Consider the following 21,125-nt stretch of genomic DNA (forward strand, 5'->3'; position numbering starts at 1 on the left):
GAAGGCAGGAAAGGAATATATTAATAATCAGTGAAACATATATTTAGCTTTTTGCCCAACAGCTAAGTTTATTGCTTTAAAAAATTCTTTGCTACGGGGAGTTTTAGTTCCAGTTATCATGCAGTAATATGGTCCCTCTGTGTTGTGTGTGTACAGAGCTTTCTTTGTCAAGGCACATTGCCAAATACAAAAATATGCTACCAGTACTTTTTTTTATTCTATTGAACTTTCAGGTGCTAAGTACAAATCTCACACTCCTTTGTTTGTCAAGATTGGTAATTAGCTTACTTAAGAAAAGGTATTGCTCATGTCTATTAGAAAAACTTGATTTTTTTGGGTAGTGCAGTTAGCTATTCATGGGTTGGTTTGAAGAAAATATCTTGCTATTGATTCTTTACTGGGCTAGGTTCTGTGGTTTCTGCCTGAGCAAGCAATATCACAAGGGTTGGCGGGGGGGGGGGGAATTGTGGGGAGCGAGCACTATGTACGCTACCTTGAGCTCCTACAAAAATAGTTCCTGACGTATCCCACTTCAAAACAGTAAAAACTGGATTGGAATTCAGCAAAATATGCTGACATGACTTTTTTTAATGTGGAATTTGGGAGTGTTTTTATATCTATGTTCAGTATTAGAACATTTAAATACAGGGCAGGTGCCATTTTTAAAATTATTACTAGGGAGAAGGAACAGCGAAGGACCATCTTTCAACAATCTCCTGGCACAGCCATGATAAGAATTTCTCAAATGCTAGGCTTTACTGGGGGTTGTGCTACTTTTCAGGTATGTCAAGTCTACACAAAAGCTTACACATGATTTTTTAAATTGTTTCTGCTAAAATAAGGTAGAAAATAACAGTTTTTGATGATGTAATTGAAGGCAGAAGAGATATGAGCCTCAAACAGCTGCCTGTTTATAATTAAGGTAATGTATTTGATTAAAAAAAACCCAGAACTATAGTACTGTGTAAAAGTTCTAGGAGTTGTGCAAGTAGCTGTAGATTAAGAATACTTTCAAAAATATATATTTTTAATTATTTTTATCAATTTACAAAAGGCAAAGCAAGCAAACAGAAGAAAAATCTAAATCAAATCAATATTTGGTGGGACTACCCCTTGGCTTTAAAAACAGCATCAATTCTTACATTTGAGCACTTGCACAAAGTCAGGAATTTTGTTGGATTAGAGGCAGGTATATGATTAACCAATTATACCAAGTAGGTGCCAATGATCCATCGATATCATATGTAGGTTGAAACATGGCCATTACCTAAAACAGAAATAGCTCCTAGGAAGCTTAAAACAGAGTGAGGAACAGCCAAACCCTGCTACTAAGGTGAGGTTGTAGAAGTCAGTTTCACTTGGACACAGGAACAAGACACAAGGTAGTTTTACAGAAGCAGCAAGGTCACTCCCAGGCAAAGATTTCAAAGCAGACTGAGGTTTCAAGATATGCTGTTCAAGCTCTTTTGAAGAAGCACAAAGAAACAGGCAACCTTGAGGACTGTAGATGCAGTAATCAGCCAAGGAAACTTTATGCAGCAGATGAAAGACACATCATGTTTACTTTCCTTCAACACTGGAAGATGCCCAGCAATGCCATCAGCACAGAACTGGCAGAAGCCAGTGAGACTCTGGTACATCCATCTGTCCCGAGAAGTATGGCCAGAAGTGGTCTTCATGGAAGAATTGTGACCAAAAAGCCATAACTCTGACCTGGAAAGAAGGCTAAGCAACTCAACTATTGCATGAAAACACAGGAATTGTGCAACAAATGCTCTGCACTGATGAGTCAAAATTTCAAATATTTGGCTGTAGCTCTCCAGTTTGTTTGCTGAAGGGCTGGAAAGTGGTTTAATAATGGGTGTCTGCAGGGAACAGTGAAGCAAGGTGGAGGTTCCTTGCAAGTTTGGGGCTGCATTTTTGCAAATGGAGTTGGAGATTTGGTCAGGAGTATGATTGGCCCCAAATTTATTCTGCAGCAGGACAATGAAACATACAGCCCAAGTCATCAAGAACTATCTTTAGTGTAAAGAAGTAGTAGTCCCGGAAGTGATAGTTTGGCCCCCACAGAGCCCTAATCTCAACATCATTGATTCTGTTTTGGATTACATGAAGAGACAGAAGGATTTGAGACAGTCTACATCCACAGAAAATCTGTGGTTAGTTCACCAAGATGTTTAGAACAATCAACCTGCCAAGTTCCTTCAAAAACTGTGTGCAAGTATACCTAAAATTGAAGTTGTTTTAAAGGCTAAAGGTGGTCACATCAAACATTGCGGATTTCTCTTCTGTTCATTTACTTTCCATTTTGTTAATTGATCAAATGAACTATTAACATTTTTATTTCTGAAAACATTCTTAACTTACAGCATTTTTGCATAACTGCCTAAAACTTCTGCACAGTACTGTTTGTCTGTTTGGACTTGGATTATTGCTTTTTTATGTTCTCAGAAACTCAATAAACATACCAACTGCTTGTAGAATAAAGTACAGCGACTTCTATACCAATCCTTACCTTTGTACCCCAGAAAATTTTAACATGGAAATATATTAATCTGTTAATATGAGTGAAACGTTCCTGAAATTGTGCAACAAGCAATCATATTTTAATTGAATAAAGCAAGATATAATTTGATTCTTAGAACCAATCAAACTGAAAAATAGCAAGGAGCAATGAGTTATTTTGGATGCAGAAAAAGTGAACTCAAGATGGAGAAGCATATGGTGGCATTCCAGCTTCCAAGTCTGTATAATCCACCTAATAAATACAGAAGCAATATTCTGTCATAGGCAACAGTGTGAAATTGAAGAAAATAATGTGGTTGCTTCAATACAGAAAGAGAAAATGAGAGAAAATTTGTGGACGCTTTAGAACTATCCAAATATGCAACCCACAGGGTGCAAATAGAGCTTCCTCTAACTCTAGTTAATAGAATCTTATTAGGCAAACACACCCAAAACAGGATACTGTGTTGTGTCTTTACTGAATATATTAAGACATTTATTGTCTTTCCTGGGAACAGAATGAAAAGCCCTATGAAAATCAGTTCTCTTACAGGGGTGTAAACTAAACTAGATGTTCCAATCAATAAGATGACAATTGAGGATGAGTTAGAGAAGCCTCACCTATAATATACTAACACATTAGTTCAATTCACAGTAAAAGGACAAAGCACACCACCATTATTACTATTCCTAGGGGTTGTCATCCAACAAAATTTATCAGAAGAGCCAAGTATAAAATATGAAGGTCACAAAGAACCCCAGGATAATGACAATTGATTTGTAAACTATTTCTGCATCATCTCATCTCAAGTGTTCGTAAGTCTACCATAACGACAGCACTGAATAAAAGTGGTATGCATGGAACCCTACCATGGAAATCTACTGCATACAGGAAATATAATGCTCTAGTTGGCCATAGACCACTTAGATGATCCATCAAGCAATGAAAACATTTTGTAGATAGATGAAAGAGGTCAGAACCTGCTGAATACCACCTCTGCTATCCATGAGCTGAATGTTAAAATGATCCAAACACTGAATTTAAACTACAACAGAAGGACTGAAGCAAAAGAAATTTTACATTTGCAATGATTTGAGTTGAGCACTGACCTTAAACCAATCGAAGTGGCTGCAGCTTGACCTGAACTGAGCTTTACATGCAAAACAATCTAAAAATGTCAATGATTTGAAGTAATTTTATAAAGAGGGTAGGCCAAAATATTTTCAAACCAGTAAATTCTTTCCAACAATGGTAGTGAAATGTTGGCATAATGAAGACAAGATACAGTACATTGTTTTGTATGGTGCCTGTTAAGGAGAAATATATTAATATATTCACAGAACTTTGATACATCTCAGATCAGAATTATACTATTGCAGGATTATGGATACCTCTAAAGAGTTCACAATTGTTCGCTCACTGTTATGACTTTTTACAATGTCTATAAGATACTCTTTCCCATATATTTTTGAAAGGAAAATTAATAATACTGAGAAATCATCTTTGTAAATCACAAATATGAAGAGTTCTTATGCAGATTGGCAATTAATGCATATAACTGAATGAAGTGAAGACAACTAGAAGTGCCAATATTTTAGTATAGCTTGTATAATGTGTGGATGACTTGCATTACATTTTTGCTTTCAACCACAATGTAATTCAGACATAAATTCCAGCTGGAATATTCTGGGCTGTTAATTATTAAGATAGCACAATGCCTGCTACGCTGCAAATTTTATGGGCAAACCAAGTTAATGCATTTCTTAAAGGATAAGTGTCATATGCTATCGAGATGTTCAGTGAAATGTCTCCTCATCAAGAAATCCTGGCAGAAATCATTGTCCCTTAGAAATTCAAAATTTATGGTGAGAAAGCATAAAGGATATCTACAACACTCCTTATTAGCCAAGGAAGACAGAAATAAACTGAAATATGTTGACAGTGACATCTCCCTACTAAACACAATGAGATGACGTGACAATAAATATCTTTCTCGAGAATCAGAAAGACAAAGTACAAGCACTTTTCTTAAAAGAACAGATGTCTTCATTGCCAGCAAGCAAAACGTCTAATAACATGTTTGTTGAGATGTATGCTTTTCTCTCTGCCATTATAAATTACTGAAAACTCTTGGACAAACTTTCTAAGGATAAGCTTTATCCCTCCTCATATTATAATCAATAATTCTCTGACCAAGAAAGGACAAGAGGACAGTCAAAATCTGCACAGTAATCCAAAGGAATGAATATTAGCAACATAGAATAGGGCATCATGTATGGGGATTGAATAAAAAGTAATGTTTCCAAGTTGCTAACAAATGGCAATTTGAAGAAGCACTAATGAGGTCTTTAGCGTGTTCGTTCATTTCACAGGAAATTGGTATAAGAAAATATTGTGCTGCTGTTGTTCATGAAATGGGACCCTATAGTTTAATACTCATCAGCACACTTTAAGCAATGCACCATGACAGAATCTGCCAAAGGAATCCCTCCAATTGTAATTCACTGCCAAATCAGGTTGTTCATAGATAGCTGTGTTGGTGTGAGTACTGTGCATCACTAGCCAAAAAAATATAAAAAGACAGTAAACTATGAAAAGTTGTTCTGGGTGATCAACAACAAAGAGGATAGCCTGTGATAGCCTTCGATGAGTTTCACGAGAAAGGGTTGATGAATTAATTAAGGTCAGTCAGCACTGGGAAATTCCTGCCAAATCTTGGCATTTCACAAGAATATGTGGGTCATAGCGATGTTCTTGAATTCTATCAGGTTTGTGCAAGATGAGTTGCCTCTATGCTGATAGCAGAAATCAAAAGTATCAAAGGCTGAAATTTGCTAGCAACTGTTGTCATGCTACAAGAATGAGGGTTATAAATTTCTTCATAGCATTATGACAGGTAAAGAAGCATAGGTACAGACCTATGGCCTGGAGACAAAGCATCAGTCCATGGAATATCATTACAAAACTTCACTTGCAAAAAAATAAAAATAGCAACTGAGAATCAAGACTTCAGCAGGAAAACTTGCCACTGTGTGCTTTTGATGCAGATGGTATTATTTGCTTGGATTTCTTTGAACTGGCCACTATTATCACATTCAAAATTTTGAAACAATGACTAGACCATTTTTATGAGCCACCCTAGAGACCTGCGAAAGCTGGATCTCACTGCCTTTCTTCAACTGAAATATAGCCCATGCTCAGGACCATATGACTTTCACCTTTGGTCAAACTTGAAGAAATCTGTTTGATTCAAGTAAAGAACTGGAAAGGACTGTTGAGATTGGTTGAAGAGATAATGTACTGGGTACTTTTGTGACAGCTTTAAGAATGTGTCCAAAAGTGGTAGTAATTATGGTATAATAGAGGTAACAAAAAAAATCTCATTTAAAAGATTATTTTCCTGTTTCATTTATTAAAATATCTCTATTTAAACTTAACTTACCAGTATTTTCATTCAACTCTTGTATAGCTTAACCTTTCACTGAGAAAATCTCTGGATATGGATATAAGGCAGCGGTCACCAATTGGTGGTCCGTGAGAAAATTTTGGTGGTCCACAGAAAAATTATTTGCATTTTTTATATTGCACTAAATCAGGGGTCATCAAACTACAGCCCCTGGGACAGATACGTGCAATGAATGTTTGTGTTGCTGCAGAGAGACTCTCCCTTCAGGATCTTTTTGTGCAGGTTGGAGGGGGGCAGAAATTCCGACTTGGGGTCTGCTTCAGCCTCCTGATACGGGGCTTTCAATGAAGAATGGAGGGAAGTGCCGTTGGTGGCGAAGAGCCAAAGGGCCTCGTTCCATTGGGACTGCATCATGGCCTGGAACTGGCTGACCATTTCAGCCTGCTGAGTTTCCAGGCGCCAGTACCTGGCCTTGCACTCCCTCAGGTCCTCCCTCAGCCTGGAAAGCCTATGCTTGTAATCCTCAGTGAGGTGATTCTGCTGAGCCTCCTTCTCGGTCAGATCCAATTTGAACTGAGCCAGCTGTTTTGCCAACTTGTGGTGGCTGCTTAGCTCCAACAACTGTTTCCTGTTGGGGCCCTGAGGAGCCTGGACCAGCAGGTGAGGAGTGGCTGGGAAGGGAGTAGCGAGTAGAAGCCAGCGAGGCGCCCCTCGACGTGAGTGACATTGAGTTGGCCACGTCCACTCAGTCACATGACCACCTTGTCACCCTCCTACCCAGCCAGTCATTAGGCAGATCATATTAGTGGTCCACGGGATTTAAAATTACGAATTTAGTGGTCCCTGAGGTCCGAAAGGTTGGTGACCCCTGATATAAGGGACAGATATATTTAATTGAATCTAACTGATAACTCAGGTTATCAGTTAACTTTTTTAAAGCCATGAAATATAATTTTAAGAAAGGTACACCTGGATGGACTGCATACTTGGATGGGCTGCAAGTGACTGTTTCAGAAAAATGCCTATAGCAACTACAGAAAGTTAGAAAATCACTATATTGATAAGAACACTCATAATCATAATCCATTTTATTTTTTATATTCACGTTCTTGAACAGTAATTTAATTTTCGCTAATTATAAATAAAATTGACATAGACTATCACGTCATGACATTTAAAATAACAAATACAAAATTAATAACTGGGATTACTTCAAAATAAATTACACACTCTGAAGTCTAATTGGTAAGGTCCAATTTTGACTGTTTTTTGTAGGAAAAGGGCATGTTTCACCTTGGTGGTGAGTTTCTATAGCAAAGGGGCTGTCCCTAAAAAGGCCTGTTTCTTGGCTCCCTCTCCTTGATTTCTCATGGTAGAGGAATTCTCAACCTGACCCCTTGGCCTGCATGGAATGAATTCGTTCCAGTGGTCATAGGGGCTTAATAGGTAATAATCAGCATTTAGAATTGGCCCCAAAAGTATATGGTAATAAAGGATGCTCCCACAAAAGGGATGTTGGTCCTACCTGAACGCCTTTTCTTGGGAACGTGGGACCAATAGCCAGCCATATCATTAGCTCCATCTGATATCCAATAGGACCGAGTCTGCAAACTGTTAAGCACCTCCTCTTCCTCTTGCTTCCCAGCTTTCTGACGAGGATGATGCAGCAGACCAATGTGCTGAGCTGCAAAGACAAGGTTATGCCCCATCCCAGGAAAAGGAAAGTCGGCCGCTCTCACTGCCCGCCACCGGACCTGGGAGGCCCTAGGATGGGGCTGGCTGCTGGTCCCACATTCCCAAGGGCGTTCAGGTAGGACCAACACCCCTTCTCCATGAAAATGGGACCAGCAGCCAGGCATAGGTTATACCAAAGCCAATGTCCCAATGGGTGGAATCTGACCAGTCCAGTGTCTCCTGGTCAGTATGGACCCGTTGGAGCACCCTGTGGTTGAAGGCCGCCTCTGCCAAGGCGTATATATCCAATTTATAGAGGCAGATAAATGGCGAGGGGGACGCCCAAGTGGCCGCTCTACAAATCTCCTCCAAGAAGGCCTGTGTGGTCCATGCTGCCGAGGTGGCCGTGCTCCTGGTTGAGTGAGCGGTGAATGTCTGGCCTCTCATATATCGGGGGTGGCAAATGTGTAGGCGGACTGGCTCAGCAGAGTTCAGTCAACCACGGGGAGTGGCGCCTACACCCAGACCTGTTCAGGGCCTTGACAGACCATTTCGGCATCCCTGTTGAACGGCTTCCTGCATGAGGTGCCAGGAATGGGTCCCTCTGAGGCGGTTTATGTGGGCCTTTGCGGCCACATTGTCTGTCAAAATCAAAATGTCCCGATCCACGACCGTGACCTGAAATGTCACGGTCTAAGTGAACTGCCTAAGAGCTCCAACCAATTGATGTTGTGGGTCAGGTCCTCTGGAGTCCAGACCCTGGGCCATGTGCGAGTCAAGGTGAGCTCCCCAACCATGAAGGCTGGCATCCATTGTCAGGACTAAGCGGTGAGGTTCCCTGAATTCTCGACTCCTCGTTATGGCGGGGGAGACCCACCATCTGAGGGAGAGTAGAATATCTGGGAAAATCTGGACTGTGAAGGAAGAAGTGCTGTGGTGGGTCCTCTGATACAGGAGAAGAAACCACTGAGGCGTGCCCAGAGCACAATACCTATACAGGACACCATCTTTCCCAGGAGCTGGGAAAGCCAGAGCAGAGGTACAGGCCGCCTCGCTCTGACTTTCCCCACGAGGTTGTGCAGGCTGGAAAGACACTCCTGGAAGAGATATACCCTGCTCTCGACCATATCAATGATCGCCTCCAAATGTTGGATGCGAATAGTAGGAATAAGTTGACTTTTGGCCCTGTTGATGGAAAAGTTGTGGTCTCATAAAACCTGGAGGGTGGTATCCAGGTCTGTCCTCGCCAGAGACTCCGAGCAAGACTGGATAAGGAGATAGTCTAAATAGAATTGGATCTTATCGGCATTGTCCGGAGGTGGCCCACCAGGGCGGCCATCAGTTTGATAAATACTCTGGGGAGGGAGGAGAGACCGAACAGCAGGGCAGAATATTGATAATGGTTCCCCGCATGGCAGAAGCAGAGGAACTTCCTGTGGGCCGGGTGGATGGGAACATGGAGGTATGCCTCCGGCAGGTCCACTGATGTGAGGAAGTCACTCTCCTTGACGCTCTCCAAGATGGCCTGGAGAGACTGCATCTTGAACCACCTGTAAATAATGCGGTGGTTCAAGGACTTAACATCGAGAATTGCCCTCCAACCCCCCCCCCCCCGAGGATTTCTGAATCACGAACAAGTGGGAGCAAAACCCCTGTCCGTGTTGCTCCCACGGAATCAGCTGTACGACCTGAATGTGAGAAGATATTTTATGGCCAATTCCAAAGGAGCCGCTTCGTCCAGTCCCTTGATAGGAGACAATGGACGAACAGGCTCGGAAGGGTGGAGAGGCCCGACTTGACAGTCTCCCTGACCCAAGTGTCCATGGTGGTAACCTCCCATTGGCTGGCAAAGAGCACCAGTTTTCCCCCAATGGGAGGGTTGGACGTGCAGTCAGCAGGAGCATCGAAAGGGGCAACCCCTCCCGCGTCGAAAGGGCCGCTTGAGAGGACTGCTCTGTCCCGGGCCACCCTGTCTGTCCTGACGTCTACCCTGCCTAGGGGGAAAGGACTGTTGTGATCTCTGTAGCATGAAGCCGGTGTCTGAGCCCTGAAAGGGATGAAAATAGGGGGCCGGCCTGCAATCTGATCTGCAGGATACGTTTGGTAAGATTTTGTGCTTATTCCTGGATTCCACCAAAAGGGGTTCCAGGGAATCACCGAAAAGTGATACGGGGAAAAAGAATACGGGGAAAAAGAATACGGGGCTGAGGCCAGCCACCATTTGTTCTTGGCTTCTGCATGCCAATGGTGGCGCCAGAGTAAGCAGATGGACGATATTGTGGAACCGATGGATTTGGCCGCAAACTTGGAGGCATTCAGGGTGATGTCTGCCGAGAACTCAAGGGCAGCAACTATTTTGTTTAAGACCTGTTGCAACCTGGTGTCAGTAGGAGGAAAGCGGTCCTGTAACTCCTTCAACCATAACAGGGATGCCCTGTTAAAAAATGAAACAGCGGAGGACACCCTGATGGCCCAAGCTGCCAACTGGTGAGCCTTAACCAGCAATTGCTCCACCCTTTTGTCCTCTGGGCGGAGAATTTCTTCAGGGGGACCTGTTAAAACGGGAGGAACAGACAGGGCCACCACCGGAGAATCCACGGTGGGTACCTGCAAGAGCTTGGTGAAATCAGCGCCCAAATTGTAAAGGCGGCGGTCCAGAGTATTAGGGTTGGGACCTGAGATAGGTGCAGACCATTGTCTGTGCACCACATCCATAAACAACTTAGGGGTTAGTACCACTTCAACGGTAGGCTCTGAAAAGAGGGGAACTGAAGGATCAACCTCACCAGTGGAGAGGTCAGAGACGGAACGGGCCACTCCCAGCCAGGTAGTGGCCTTGGCCTTATGTAGCAAGGACCTGAACAGCTGGGGTCGGAAGAGACCCACAAAGGATGGTTGGTCTGGGACCAGGTCCTCATCATCTGACAAATCTGGATCCTTCAGTACATCTCTCCTGCCAAGGAATCCCAACTAGGGGAAACAGCGGAATAATCAAGATCCTGGGAAGGGGCCCACTCCCCCAATAGCTGAGGGCCGTGGTGGCTTACTTGGGATCTGGGGTAATCAGAGACCCATGATTGGGTCCTCTGTTGCATACTCACTGCTATGCTGTGCTGAATGGCTTCAGAGATTAAGGCTGCAATACCTGCAGGTAACTGAAAATTGTCCTGCTGGTCATGCCTGAGGCCAGTGGCCGTGGGTATAAATGTGGCCTCAACTGAAGAAGCCCTGTGCCTCTCAGGTTGTGCCCAGTGAGTGTCCATGGGGCCTGTGCCTGAGAGAGGTCCAAACAGGAGATCACTAGTGCCATGAAAGTGCTGGACTGGCTCCCTCACCTCATCTGGGGACCAGGTTGCAGTGGCACACTGTTGCAGAGGGGCCGGCCATGCTATCTGGTCTGAAGAAGCTGGTTGAGCAGGATAGTCCACTGCCTGGCGGTCCCGACTCTTCTTGTCAGCCTCCTTGATGGCTCATTCTATGGCCTTCTCAATCACCTTGTGGCATTTTCTGTCCTCCTTCTCCAAGGCCTTAGAGGCCTGTCCGGGAGGTTGGCCAATGGAGGGTGGACTGCCCTGCCCCAATTGGGGGATCTGGAGCTTGAGGGGCCTGCCTCTGCCTGGGAACTAAGCCAGTCTGCGGCAACTGCCTGAAGGGCCAATTTGCTAGGCCGCTTGGATGGAGCGGTGGCCATCTTGATCAGCAGCAGAAGCCTGGATGACTAGGCCTCTAAGCCACACGCGGCAGGAGAAGTTTTGTGGCAAAAGGATACTGGCCTGAGACCAAGGCAGAAGAGCCTCTGAAGCACTATGCAATGGGGTGGATACCCCGTCCGCAGCCTTCCTGATCAAATCGAGGAAGGAAGGCCCGTGTTGGCAGGCCCAACCATGTGGCCATTAGATCGTGGGACCATTGGTGTAGGTTATAGCACTGGAGCAGTTTTACCAGGCACCTGCAGCATCTCCGTGATGCTGGGAAGCTGTCTTAGGGCTGATCACCGCTAAGATCGTCCGTGGGTGCAGCCGCCACACGCTCCTGCGCCCGCGGTCCAATGGGGCTCCAAGGCTTGGCAATTGGGACACAACCCAGGAGTGCCGGTCAGACACCCAGCCGCTTGTAGTGGCATCGCCATGGAGCGGCCTTCAGCAGACTCTGGCTGAGCGCTGTTCACACTGGGAGGGCAGAGGGAACGATCCAAGGAAAGAATCCCTCTCGATCCTCACGCCACAAAGACAGCCTTCAGCGGGGTCAAGCTGGATCGCCCTTCACGCTGGAAAGAGGCCAGCTCGACCAGCAAACTGGGAGCCTAGCCTAATGAAAAGTAGGATTAGCAGTTAGGAATAGAGCAGCTCAGAAAGGCACATCTGTCCCAATCAGACCAATTCTGAAAGCTGGGAAGCAACAGGAAGAGGAGGTGCTTAACAGTTTGCAGACTCAGTCCTACTGGATGTCAGACGGAGCTAACCCATGCCTGGCTGCTGGTTCCGCTTCCATGGAGAATTGATGGTATTTTGGTATACCAGTATTAGCTACTCCATAAACAAGGGAAGTGAATTCTGGACCAGAGCAAGTTTCAAACTGCCTTCAAAGGCAGCTCCAACCTGTAAACCAAATTGCAATTATCTACAAAGTAACAAGGACAAAAATTACCATTATCAGAGTCTTCAGATCTAGAAACTGCATCATGGTCAGCAGCTGAAGCTCAGTAAAAGTCCTGCTGTTTAGTGTCCACTTGCTACATCAATAGGAGCTGTGAGTCCAGGACTCTCAAGTTGTTCTTTTTTTTTTCTTTCTTTCAAAAGTAATGTCATTCCATTTAGAGCTAAAAATAATGGAGTTCTGGAACATAAATGCTTCTGAATGCTTCTGAATAAACAGTACCTCATACCGCACTTCTCAGTCATCAAATCAAGACTTCTATCATATCACCAAGGCAAGACGGAATTGATATACAAAGTTGGGCATAATATTGGTAATTACCTAAACTGAACCAACAGATAACTTTCCTAAATGCTTCATATATATTTGAAACAACTTGAGCACTAAGGCATTCTCACATTGATTGGTCCAGCGTCTCCACTGACCTGACTGGAATAGGAAGGGAGAATATTCACTTAATACCCAGACTATTTACAAGCTGGAATTACATCCAGACATCCATTACTGTAAAGTTGAGAGATCATCAGGAAAGACCATTCTTCTGATGCCAGTCTGAAAGCTGCTACAATCCACACCCATTCTTATTTTGTATCTCCTCTTCCAAACTTATGGTAGCCAAAATATCACTTCTGTCTCTCCTTTTCTGTAATGTAATCACTTTCTATTTCTTCATCTATACCAATTCCTGAATCCACAGTGATAACAACCAAAGGACAAATGTGTTGCACACATTGTCATAACCACTGTTATACAATTTAACAATCCTGTTTTCACTATTCTTGCTAAACCCAGCACCATCCAGACCTCTTCCCCAATGCTTTATCTAATGTTCCACAACTTCTTGCTGTCTTCGCAACCAATGATTCCCTTTTCTTCACTCAAACTCTGCTTTTCCAAGTTTCTATTGTTAGCTCTTTCCAGTTTGACATGATCATTCCTTATGAGAATCCTCCAATCTCCACAGTCTCCAATATGATTTTTTGCTCAATGCTCAATTTCAGTGTAACTGACTCCTACATCCAATGTCACACAATTGCTTCCCTAACCATAGGCAATCCAGAGATTGCCATAGAGCATCTAAGTAACAAAAACGGCAAATCACCACCAAAACAGGAAAGGGACAGTATTTTTTAAACAACATTCCAGACCACTATAATGACAAAAAAATGGGAAACAATAAAGCTACTCTTTTGCTCTGTCAAGCAGATCTAGGGTCAACAGCATGGAATCTATAGTTACTATTATACCAATTATACTATACAAACAGGCATCCATCAGACCATTTTATTTGCTAGTGAATGAAATGGCACTTTCATTTACATATGGGGAGGCTGATTTCTTGCCAGAAATTGACTGGAGAAGAAATAGAAGCCATCTATTGCAATTATCCTAGGCAGAGAGTGAACTTCTCTCTTGTCAAATTCCAGCAAAATATATTCTCCCATCTCCCACAGCAGGGCAACTGATCTTATCTCCAATGATATGCATTGAAAAAAAACCTTTACAATTGTACATTTTATTTTAAAAATGAATAGCTGCATTCATTTTTCAAACAACCAAACCACAGACTGGTAAGCCATTAAGTTGCAGGACTTAACATTATAGCTAACCATGGCCCCCTCTAAATGATAATAGTAGCTGGAGAATATTCAACACAAACTACCACATATCTACTTGTGTTCATCTTGTGTTTAGTTATTTAAGTGTTTGAAGTTCTGAATGCATCTTTCAAGCCTCAGGCAACTTTATGATTTGCCCTCTATACATATAAGCATCATTTCTTGAAAAGAGAAAGGATACTACTCTGGGATAATTCTGAAGTAGTTTAAGAAGGATCTTGTGATGCAACAAAGTGCAAACGTATTGCAGCTGAGAACCACATATTACTCTATATTGGGTATGGCTGGTATCACAGGACACAGTCAAAATATTTGAATGGGGAAAATTAGGAGATTAAGGGCAAAACTATGCTTCTGCTATTAGGTCTAGATTCTTCTTATAGTCACTCATGCCTTTAATCACCTAATGTTCAGACTATATACAATACAGAACTGCCCTTGAACACAGTTAGTCCTCAACTTACAATCACAAGTGGGACTGGACTTTCCATTACAAAGCAATACAGCCATAAAACCAGACATCACATGGCTGCATTGCTTAACATTAGAAATCCTGACAGTCCTGGTTGTTATCGCAAACCAAGAATTGCAAGATGTGAAGCAGTACACAAGCCAAGCCAAGCCATTCTGGCTTGGTCCTTCTCAGCCCCTAGCCTCAGTAAGGTAAGGGATTGCTTCCAACTCTCTTCACCCTATCTCCATTTCTGCCCTCTTGGTCACTCTGCACCTTGCTTTGAGGGGCAACAGGCCCCAAAATATGCAATGGGCTATCCCACTCACCCTTATCACCCCGTACTCCCAAGATTCCTGCCATGCCAATGGCAGAGCAGAGTGTTTAGACCTGAAACCAGAGCAACGGGTTTAAACCACGGGTGAAATTTACTTACATTTGCTATCGGTTCGGAAATGTGAACATGTGTGCCTCCTCCATGAGAAAATAAGGCTCTGTGCATACAGAGGGTCAAAAACGGGATGTGATTACATCCGTGTGTGTGTGTGTGTGTGTGTGTGTGTGTGTGTGTAGCCTCCTGCCACCAGAGCTACCAGTTCACCCGAGCCAGATAGAACCAGGTGGATTTCAGCACTGTTTAAACACTCAACTCACTAACTCTCTCTCCCTCCCTCTCTCTCATACAATTGATAAATAAAAATGTATAGAAATTACCATTAAAATTAAATTAAGATTTAAAAAATTTAAATTGTAGAATGATGACAATTAAATATCAAAAGCAGAAAAAAATCCTATGATGGCCATTTAACATTGGAGTATTACAGGGGAATTCTCAGTGGACTAGCCAACCTCAGTTGCATGGTCCTCTGTGCCCCCCCCTCAAAGGACACAGTTTTTTACCTCTTTGAGGAAGGCTGTGAGCAGGATGTTCCACAAAGTAAGGGCAGCCATAGAGAAGGCTCTCTTACTAGACCCAATATACCACATCACTAAGCTTAGAAATATTACAGTCACCCCAAAAGTGCCTTCTATGTAACCTTTATAGAGTTGTCGGTAATCTTTGATTTCATTTCATGAGAATGACTCAGGAAGAAATTACCCACTAAATGATTAAAACAATAGACTGCCTTCTTCTTAGATTAATAATGCTATTTGTCAGGTGCAAAACCAGAAACAACACCCCCAAATCCAATTCAGTCCTCCTTGTACTGTCCCTAGATATTTCTTTTAACATCTCACATGTTCCATATAGGACATTACATACTTTGGTGGAAACTGCATTACCTATTAAAGCAACAACTGGTTGATATATAAAGCTCCTATATGTAAGCTAAACTTGCTTCTGTTCAGACCAGGAGGTGGACTCTGTCTCACACGTCTTACTAAAATGTTCATTATACACCAACTGACAATCAAGTTTAATACTTCCAATTGTTTATAGCTCCAATTGCAATTGCAACCAAGAGTTCATTGCCTTCTCCTAGATGACTACTCTTCAGAAGCCTCTATGATGTTACAAAATTCTGATCAATAGCTATAGCTAGTAGTAGCTATGAGTTCCTCCTTTATGTTATTGTGAGTGTTAATTGCTTTAGGACTTTCACACTATTTTAAAACTTCATTTTTATTGCTATTATACTTTATTACTGTTCTTTTTCTTAGACTGTAAATAAATTTTGATTGGTCAAAAAACAAAAAAGTTTCTGAAAACTAAACATTTTCACAATTTGTAATTTCTGGTTACTTCAAAAGGTCTTCAATTCAAACTCACAAACTATTGTGATTATAGTATAATTGCCATTCATTTTTACACATAAGAGAATCAAGTTCTTACATTGCATAAGTGGTAAGAAAATAAATTCCACAAATTTCATTTTATTATTCAAGGCCAGGTTTTTCAAAACATGTTTTATATACCAAGGCTTTTGTACACTGCATACTTTCAATTATTGCTGGTTAGACACATAACATTAGTCTCAGAATTTGTGAATATCCTAGTCTGTTACAGGATGAGAAAAAAGGTTTGGTATATGGAATCACTTTGTTAGAAATATCACTTTTTCCCATGAGTTCAAATATGTTACAATTTAATCCAAATAGGAAACATCCTACAAAACGAACTACATTATTTATTCCCTTAGTAACTTGAGCATCTTAAGCAGGATGTACAAACCATTTAGGCTGAGACCAATACTTGGTCTTCAAGTGGCATACTAGGTAACTTTATTTCAAAAGGCGGTAGCATCAAGTAAATAAATTTATAATAATCCGTTAAAATTATTATATTCTTATATACACCCTCTCTCACGCTAAAATTACAATTTGATGCTAACTTTGGGGAAGTTACGTCATTACAAACTAATTGCAAAACTCTATAAAGAAACTGTGCTTCCTGAATTTAAGGATCCAATAATTTTTAATTCAATACAAAATATATTTAACTTAGGTTTAGCTAGTATCTCTAACTTAAGAACTATTTGATATATTTTTAAATTATCTGGTGTTTTATAATGTACATTTTATATTTAGGAGTTAAATACCACGAATAAGAATTCTTTTCACCAGGACACTGATCTGTGAGCATATTTTTTCTATAATCATTTTTTAATAGAAATAGGAAGATCGGTTAAGTAGTTACAACTTAATAAACCACCTAATTGGACAACTATATTGTCAGCTGAAAATATACTTTTTTCTGACTATGTATATAAAATTTAACTCTACTATAATCCCCTTCATCCAATAAATATAATTTATAAACTAGGAAAATGCAATTTGCAACATTGACTAAGAGTACTATGTCAATTGTACACATTTTGAAAAAGCAGATTTTGGAAATGATGGTTACAAACTTTTTTAATTTTAAAATTGAAACTTTCAATTTCAACCCTAAAAGTTGAATTTTTCAGCTTTTAATCCATTAAAATCCTTTTGCTTTAGTAAAAAGAATGTTCAATTAAACTAACCAACAGATTTTTTTGAAGGTGTGCACTTTCTAAAGTATTTGGAAAGCAGATGCTTGTCCTCATTATTATGAACTAATGTATCTTCTAAAATATCCGCATGATTCGTCTAAAACTGGTAGCCTTTTTCAAATTTTTTTTTTACTTACATGCAGGGTTAAATAGATCAATTAACTGAAATACATACAAAGAATCAACTAAGCAACTGATGCTCTATTAACATATAAGCAGGAAGCAGACACATTAATACAGCTTCCTTCCCAAATGAAACATAGCTGTGCTCTTAACAGCTGCATCAGTAAGATAATCCTATGTGAGGCTTTCATTATGTGTATTTCCTCTTTTAATAAATATATTTCTGACATGGATCAAAGGGAAATATGTAATTTTCTTAATAAGGTAAGGGTCCCGCAGATTGACCTAGCATTCTAATGACTATGCTGATATTATAATAATCTTTTCTTGGCAATAAATCAAGTCATTTGCTATTGCCTTCTTCCAGGATGTTTCTTTCATTCTTTTTTTCCCCCAATTTCCCAGCCTAGTCTGCGGGTTTGGGATTTTCTGGCAGTTTCCCATCCAAGTCTTAACAGATCTGATTTGTTGAACTGTTTTAGATCAGCTAAATTTAGCAAAGTGCCTCTAGTTACTGTATATCTAGTAAAAAAATTAATGATACTATACTTATATGAAACTAGACAGTGGAAACAGGAAATAAATCTATTTCTCAAATATTACCATAATCATATATAGATGTTCTAAAAAAAATATTCACTAAATGACTGAATGCTTATTATAACCAGATTTCAAATCCAAAAAAGTGGAGCAAAGTACACTATGGAGAATCTCAAATCCTAAATGAATTTTACTTTTGCATTGCAAAGAAACACAAATACATTTTTATGCCTAAAGGCAGATGTTTTTGATCATGTAAGTCAAAGGAAATTAAATAACATTGCAATATTATTAATTGTACGTTCACCGTCCATAATATGGTAAGGAAACACCCCCCCCCCAATGAAATCTAAGAATCAAGACTCAGCAAAGAAAAGAACATTGACATGGAAAAAGCAAGTTTCTTACCTTTTTATCTCTGGTCCTTACTTCCCCATAAAAATCTAGAGCTTCTTGTGCTTTCTGAAACCTTCCTCGATGTAACAAATAAGCACAAATCATTACACCAGTTCGTCCCTTTCCAGCTTTACAATGGATTGCTGCAACATGATTGCCATCTTCACTAAGCCATCGATCAAGATCTTCACAAAAAGGTTTTATGAGCTCTAGCTGTGGTGGGTTGTGGTCTTCAAAAGGGTACTGTGCAACTAAAAACCAAAAAATTGTATTATTAAATTGAACGCTAATTTTCAAAGATATTTGTAGTATTCCTTGCTAAAAAAAATCTCTCGCATAATTTCTTGAATAAAAAAATCTAGATGTTTCTAAATCTAACTCTATTACAGATTGCCATGTACAGATTATTTTAATAACACTGGCTTCACAACTCAAAATCTTCATCACTCCCCATTTCCTCCAGAAAACTCTGATGGAAAAAAAATCTAGAAATACTGAAAACTGTCTGACCATTTAAGGTTTTGGGTTTTTTTTAAAGTTAAGAGATATATCTATGGTTTTGGTTTTACATATGCACAGAAACAATTGCGACTAGATATAAAATATGATTGGGTTTCATATGAAACATCTTTAAACTCATTGATTCCCTGTGTCAACATTTGCATTTAGCACCAGCAAGATAAATGGAAGTGTCTGTTTTTATTCTTTGTTTCAATCAACTATATGTGAAATTAATCAGTGGCCAAGATTCAAATGCAACTGAATTTAACAGAAAATGAAAGAAATTTTCTACTACCTCTCAGCCAGGGAATGTGTGGGGAAGTATGAACTACATAGCATTAAAAAATTGTTTATGAATCATATTAAATCAAGTTCGTGGGTGGTAAAATAAATGTAATAGAACTGAAGTAAGACAATTACCTTATTTCCTTAGTACAAAATTTAGTTGCAAGGTGTGAAATCAATGAGATATATTCAGACAAACCAAAAGCTACCAAGCTGGTCAGCAACAAAAAATATTTCACCACCAAATGTAAGAAAATAGTCTTCTGAGTAGATTCAGCCTGCATATCACTGAGTATCAAAAGTTGCTTAAATCACTAAAAGTACCAGAAGACGACTGCTGAACATTCTACAAAGCTATATCCATTCTTGCAGATTGGCAATTCATATAGAGTAGATTCTTCTCACCCTGACAATTTATCTGCACTGCAATGCTAACAGCCCCTTAATTCCTTCTGGATAATGGTTGGGAAAGGGTTATATAGTTACATTTCTCAGTGACTGAGGCAATCTAGGGGGGAAAAAACTCCTTTTGATGAGATCACTATTGAGAAGTTGTGGTACAATGGATACTTTTAAACAGAGGCTGTAAGCCTTCATGATATCTATCTAGATCATGAAAAAATGGGGACCTTATTCAGGCACATGATCAAACACGTGAAGGGCTCAATCTGGGTAGAGAAAGGGCTGCACACACAGGTCTCTCATACTTGCTCTAACCTCCACGCCTTCAGCTGGAAATTTTTGAGAAGGGCAGCTGCTCTTAAATTCTGTTGAATTAACCACTAAGCACAACATGCAAAACAATATTCTTTATGGTTGATATATGAACTGCTTGCTTTCTTTAAATTGTGATTTCCAGTTCAAAAGTATACATATTTTATCTGTTTTTACAAGAAGCCTATTTGCTGCTGCTCCTCAGCAATAGCCCTTTACTGTTAAATATACATCCATTCCCAATAAGGCCCAGAATTAAGGGCCCCTATCTTTTACGGTCTTTAAAATTTTGAGAAATGTTATAACCACTTTCATAAAATAGCTACTACAATGGGTGTAGACAAAGCAGAGCAACTATTTACAAAAAAGATACTCCCCTCATCATTATTTTACACCTTGCTCTCTGTAACATCAGTTTGTCATGTATTTTACTAAATCAGTGGGCACAATTCTTAGGAGAGAGGCCCCTAAAATGTTTATTTTCAATATACCACAGGGACTACCCTAAATATCAGAGAGGTCCTACTTTGTCACAAACCCTTCTGCAGGCTATAAATATAGTGTTTCCCCTTTTTAAAAATTAAAATAATCCAAAAATAATAAAATCCTATAGGCTATGGAGCCCAACAAGTAGCATATTGATGATTTTTTTAATCATAAGATGGAAATTTTACTATATGAAATAGAAGTACATGATCACACAGCTACAAAAGTTGATGCATTAACAAAATAAATTCCTTGTTTATTGTATGCTGGATTACACAATTTATAATCCATGAATTAACTCCTGTGACCTTTAGAGGTGGTTAGATGGCTAACCTTTTTTTCCCTCGGGTGCCAATAGCATGCATGTGCGCGCGATAGCGCACGTGCTCACATTCATAATACAATGCCCCACGCACACGCCCTGCCCCCTGCACATGTGCGCGCCATCCCCCGCGCTGCCCTGTCCCCCCTGCACAGGCGCGTGCAAGCACCCGTGGCTCTCCCACCCACCCCTGTGCATGCGTGCACAACCCCCCCCCCCTTTTAGTACTAGCAGGCCTCCCTGAAGCCTCCAAAGTCTGGAAACGGCCGTTTCTGGACTTCCAGTAGGCCCGTTTTTCACCTTCTGGAAACTCTGGAGACTTTCCTGAAGCCTCGAGGAAGGCAAAAACAGCCTCCCCCGGCCCTCCAGATGCCAGAAACAGCCTGTTTCCGGACTTTCTGTAGGCCCGTTTTTTGCCCTCCCAGAGCCTCCACGCGAGCCCTGTACTTACCTGGCATCCAAAATGGGCCG

At 40.8% G+C, this 21,125-nt stretch overlaps 1 protein-coding gene across 1 annotated transcript in view; it reads right to left on the reverse strand.

Annotated features, from left to right (window-relative positions):
* Positions 1 to 21,125, reverse strand: part of PTEN (phosphatase and tensin homolog) — a 61,613-nt gene that overhangs the window by 19,368 nt on the left and 21,120 nt on the right. Inside the window, exon 5 of the mRNA XM_070945299.1 lies at positions 18,359 to 18,597. Coding sequence (XP_070801400.1) covers positions 18,359 to 18,597 — 239 coding nt within the window. The remainder of the gene's footprint in view (positions 1 to 18,358; positions 18,598 to 21,125) is intronic.

Source organism: Pituophis catenifer, unplaced genomic scaffold (genome assembly GCF_029215685.1).
Source record: "Pituophis catenifer annectens isolate HBS135680 unplaced genomic scaffold, rPitCat1.0.hap2 SCAF_6, whole genome shotgun sequence".
NCBI lineage: Eukaryota > Metazoa > Chordata > Lepidosauria > Squamata > Colubridae > Pituophis > Pituophis catenifer.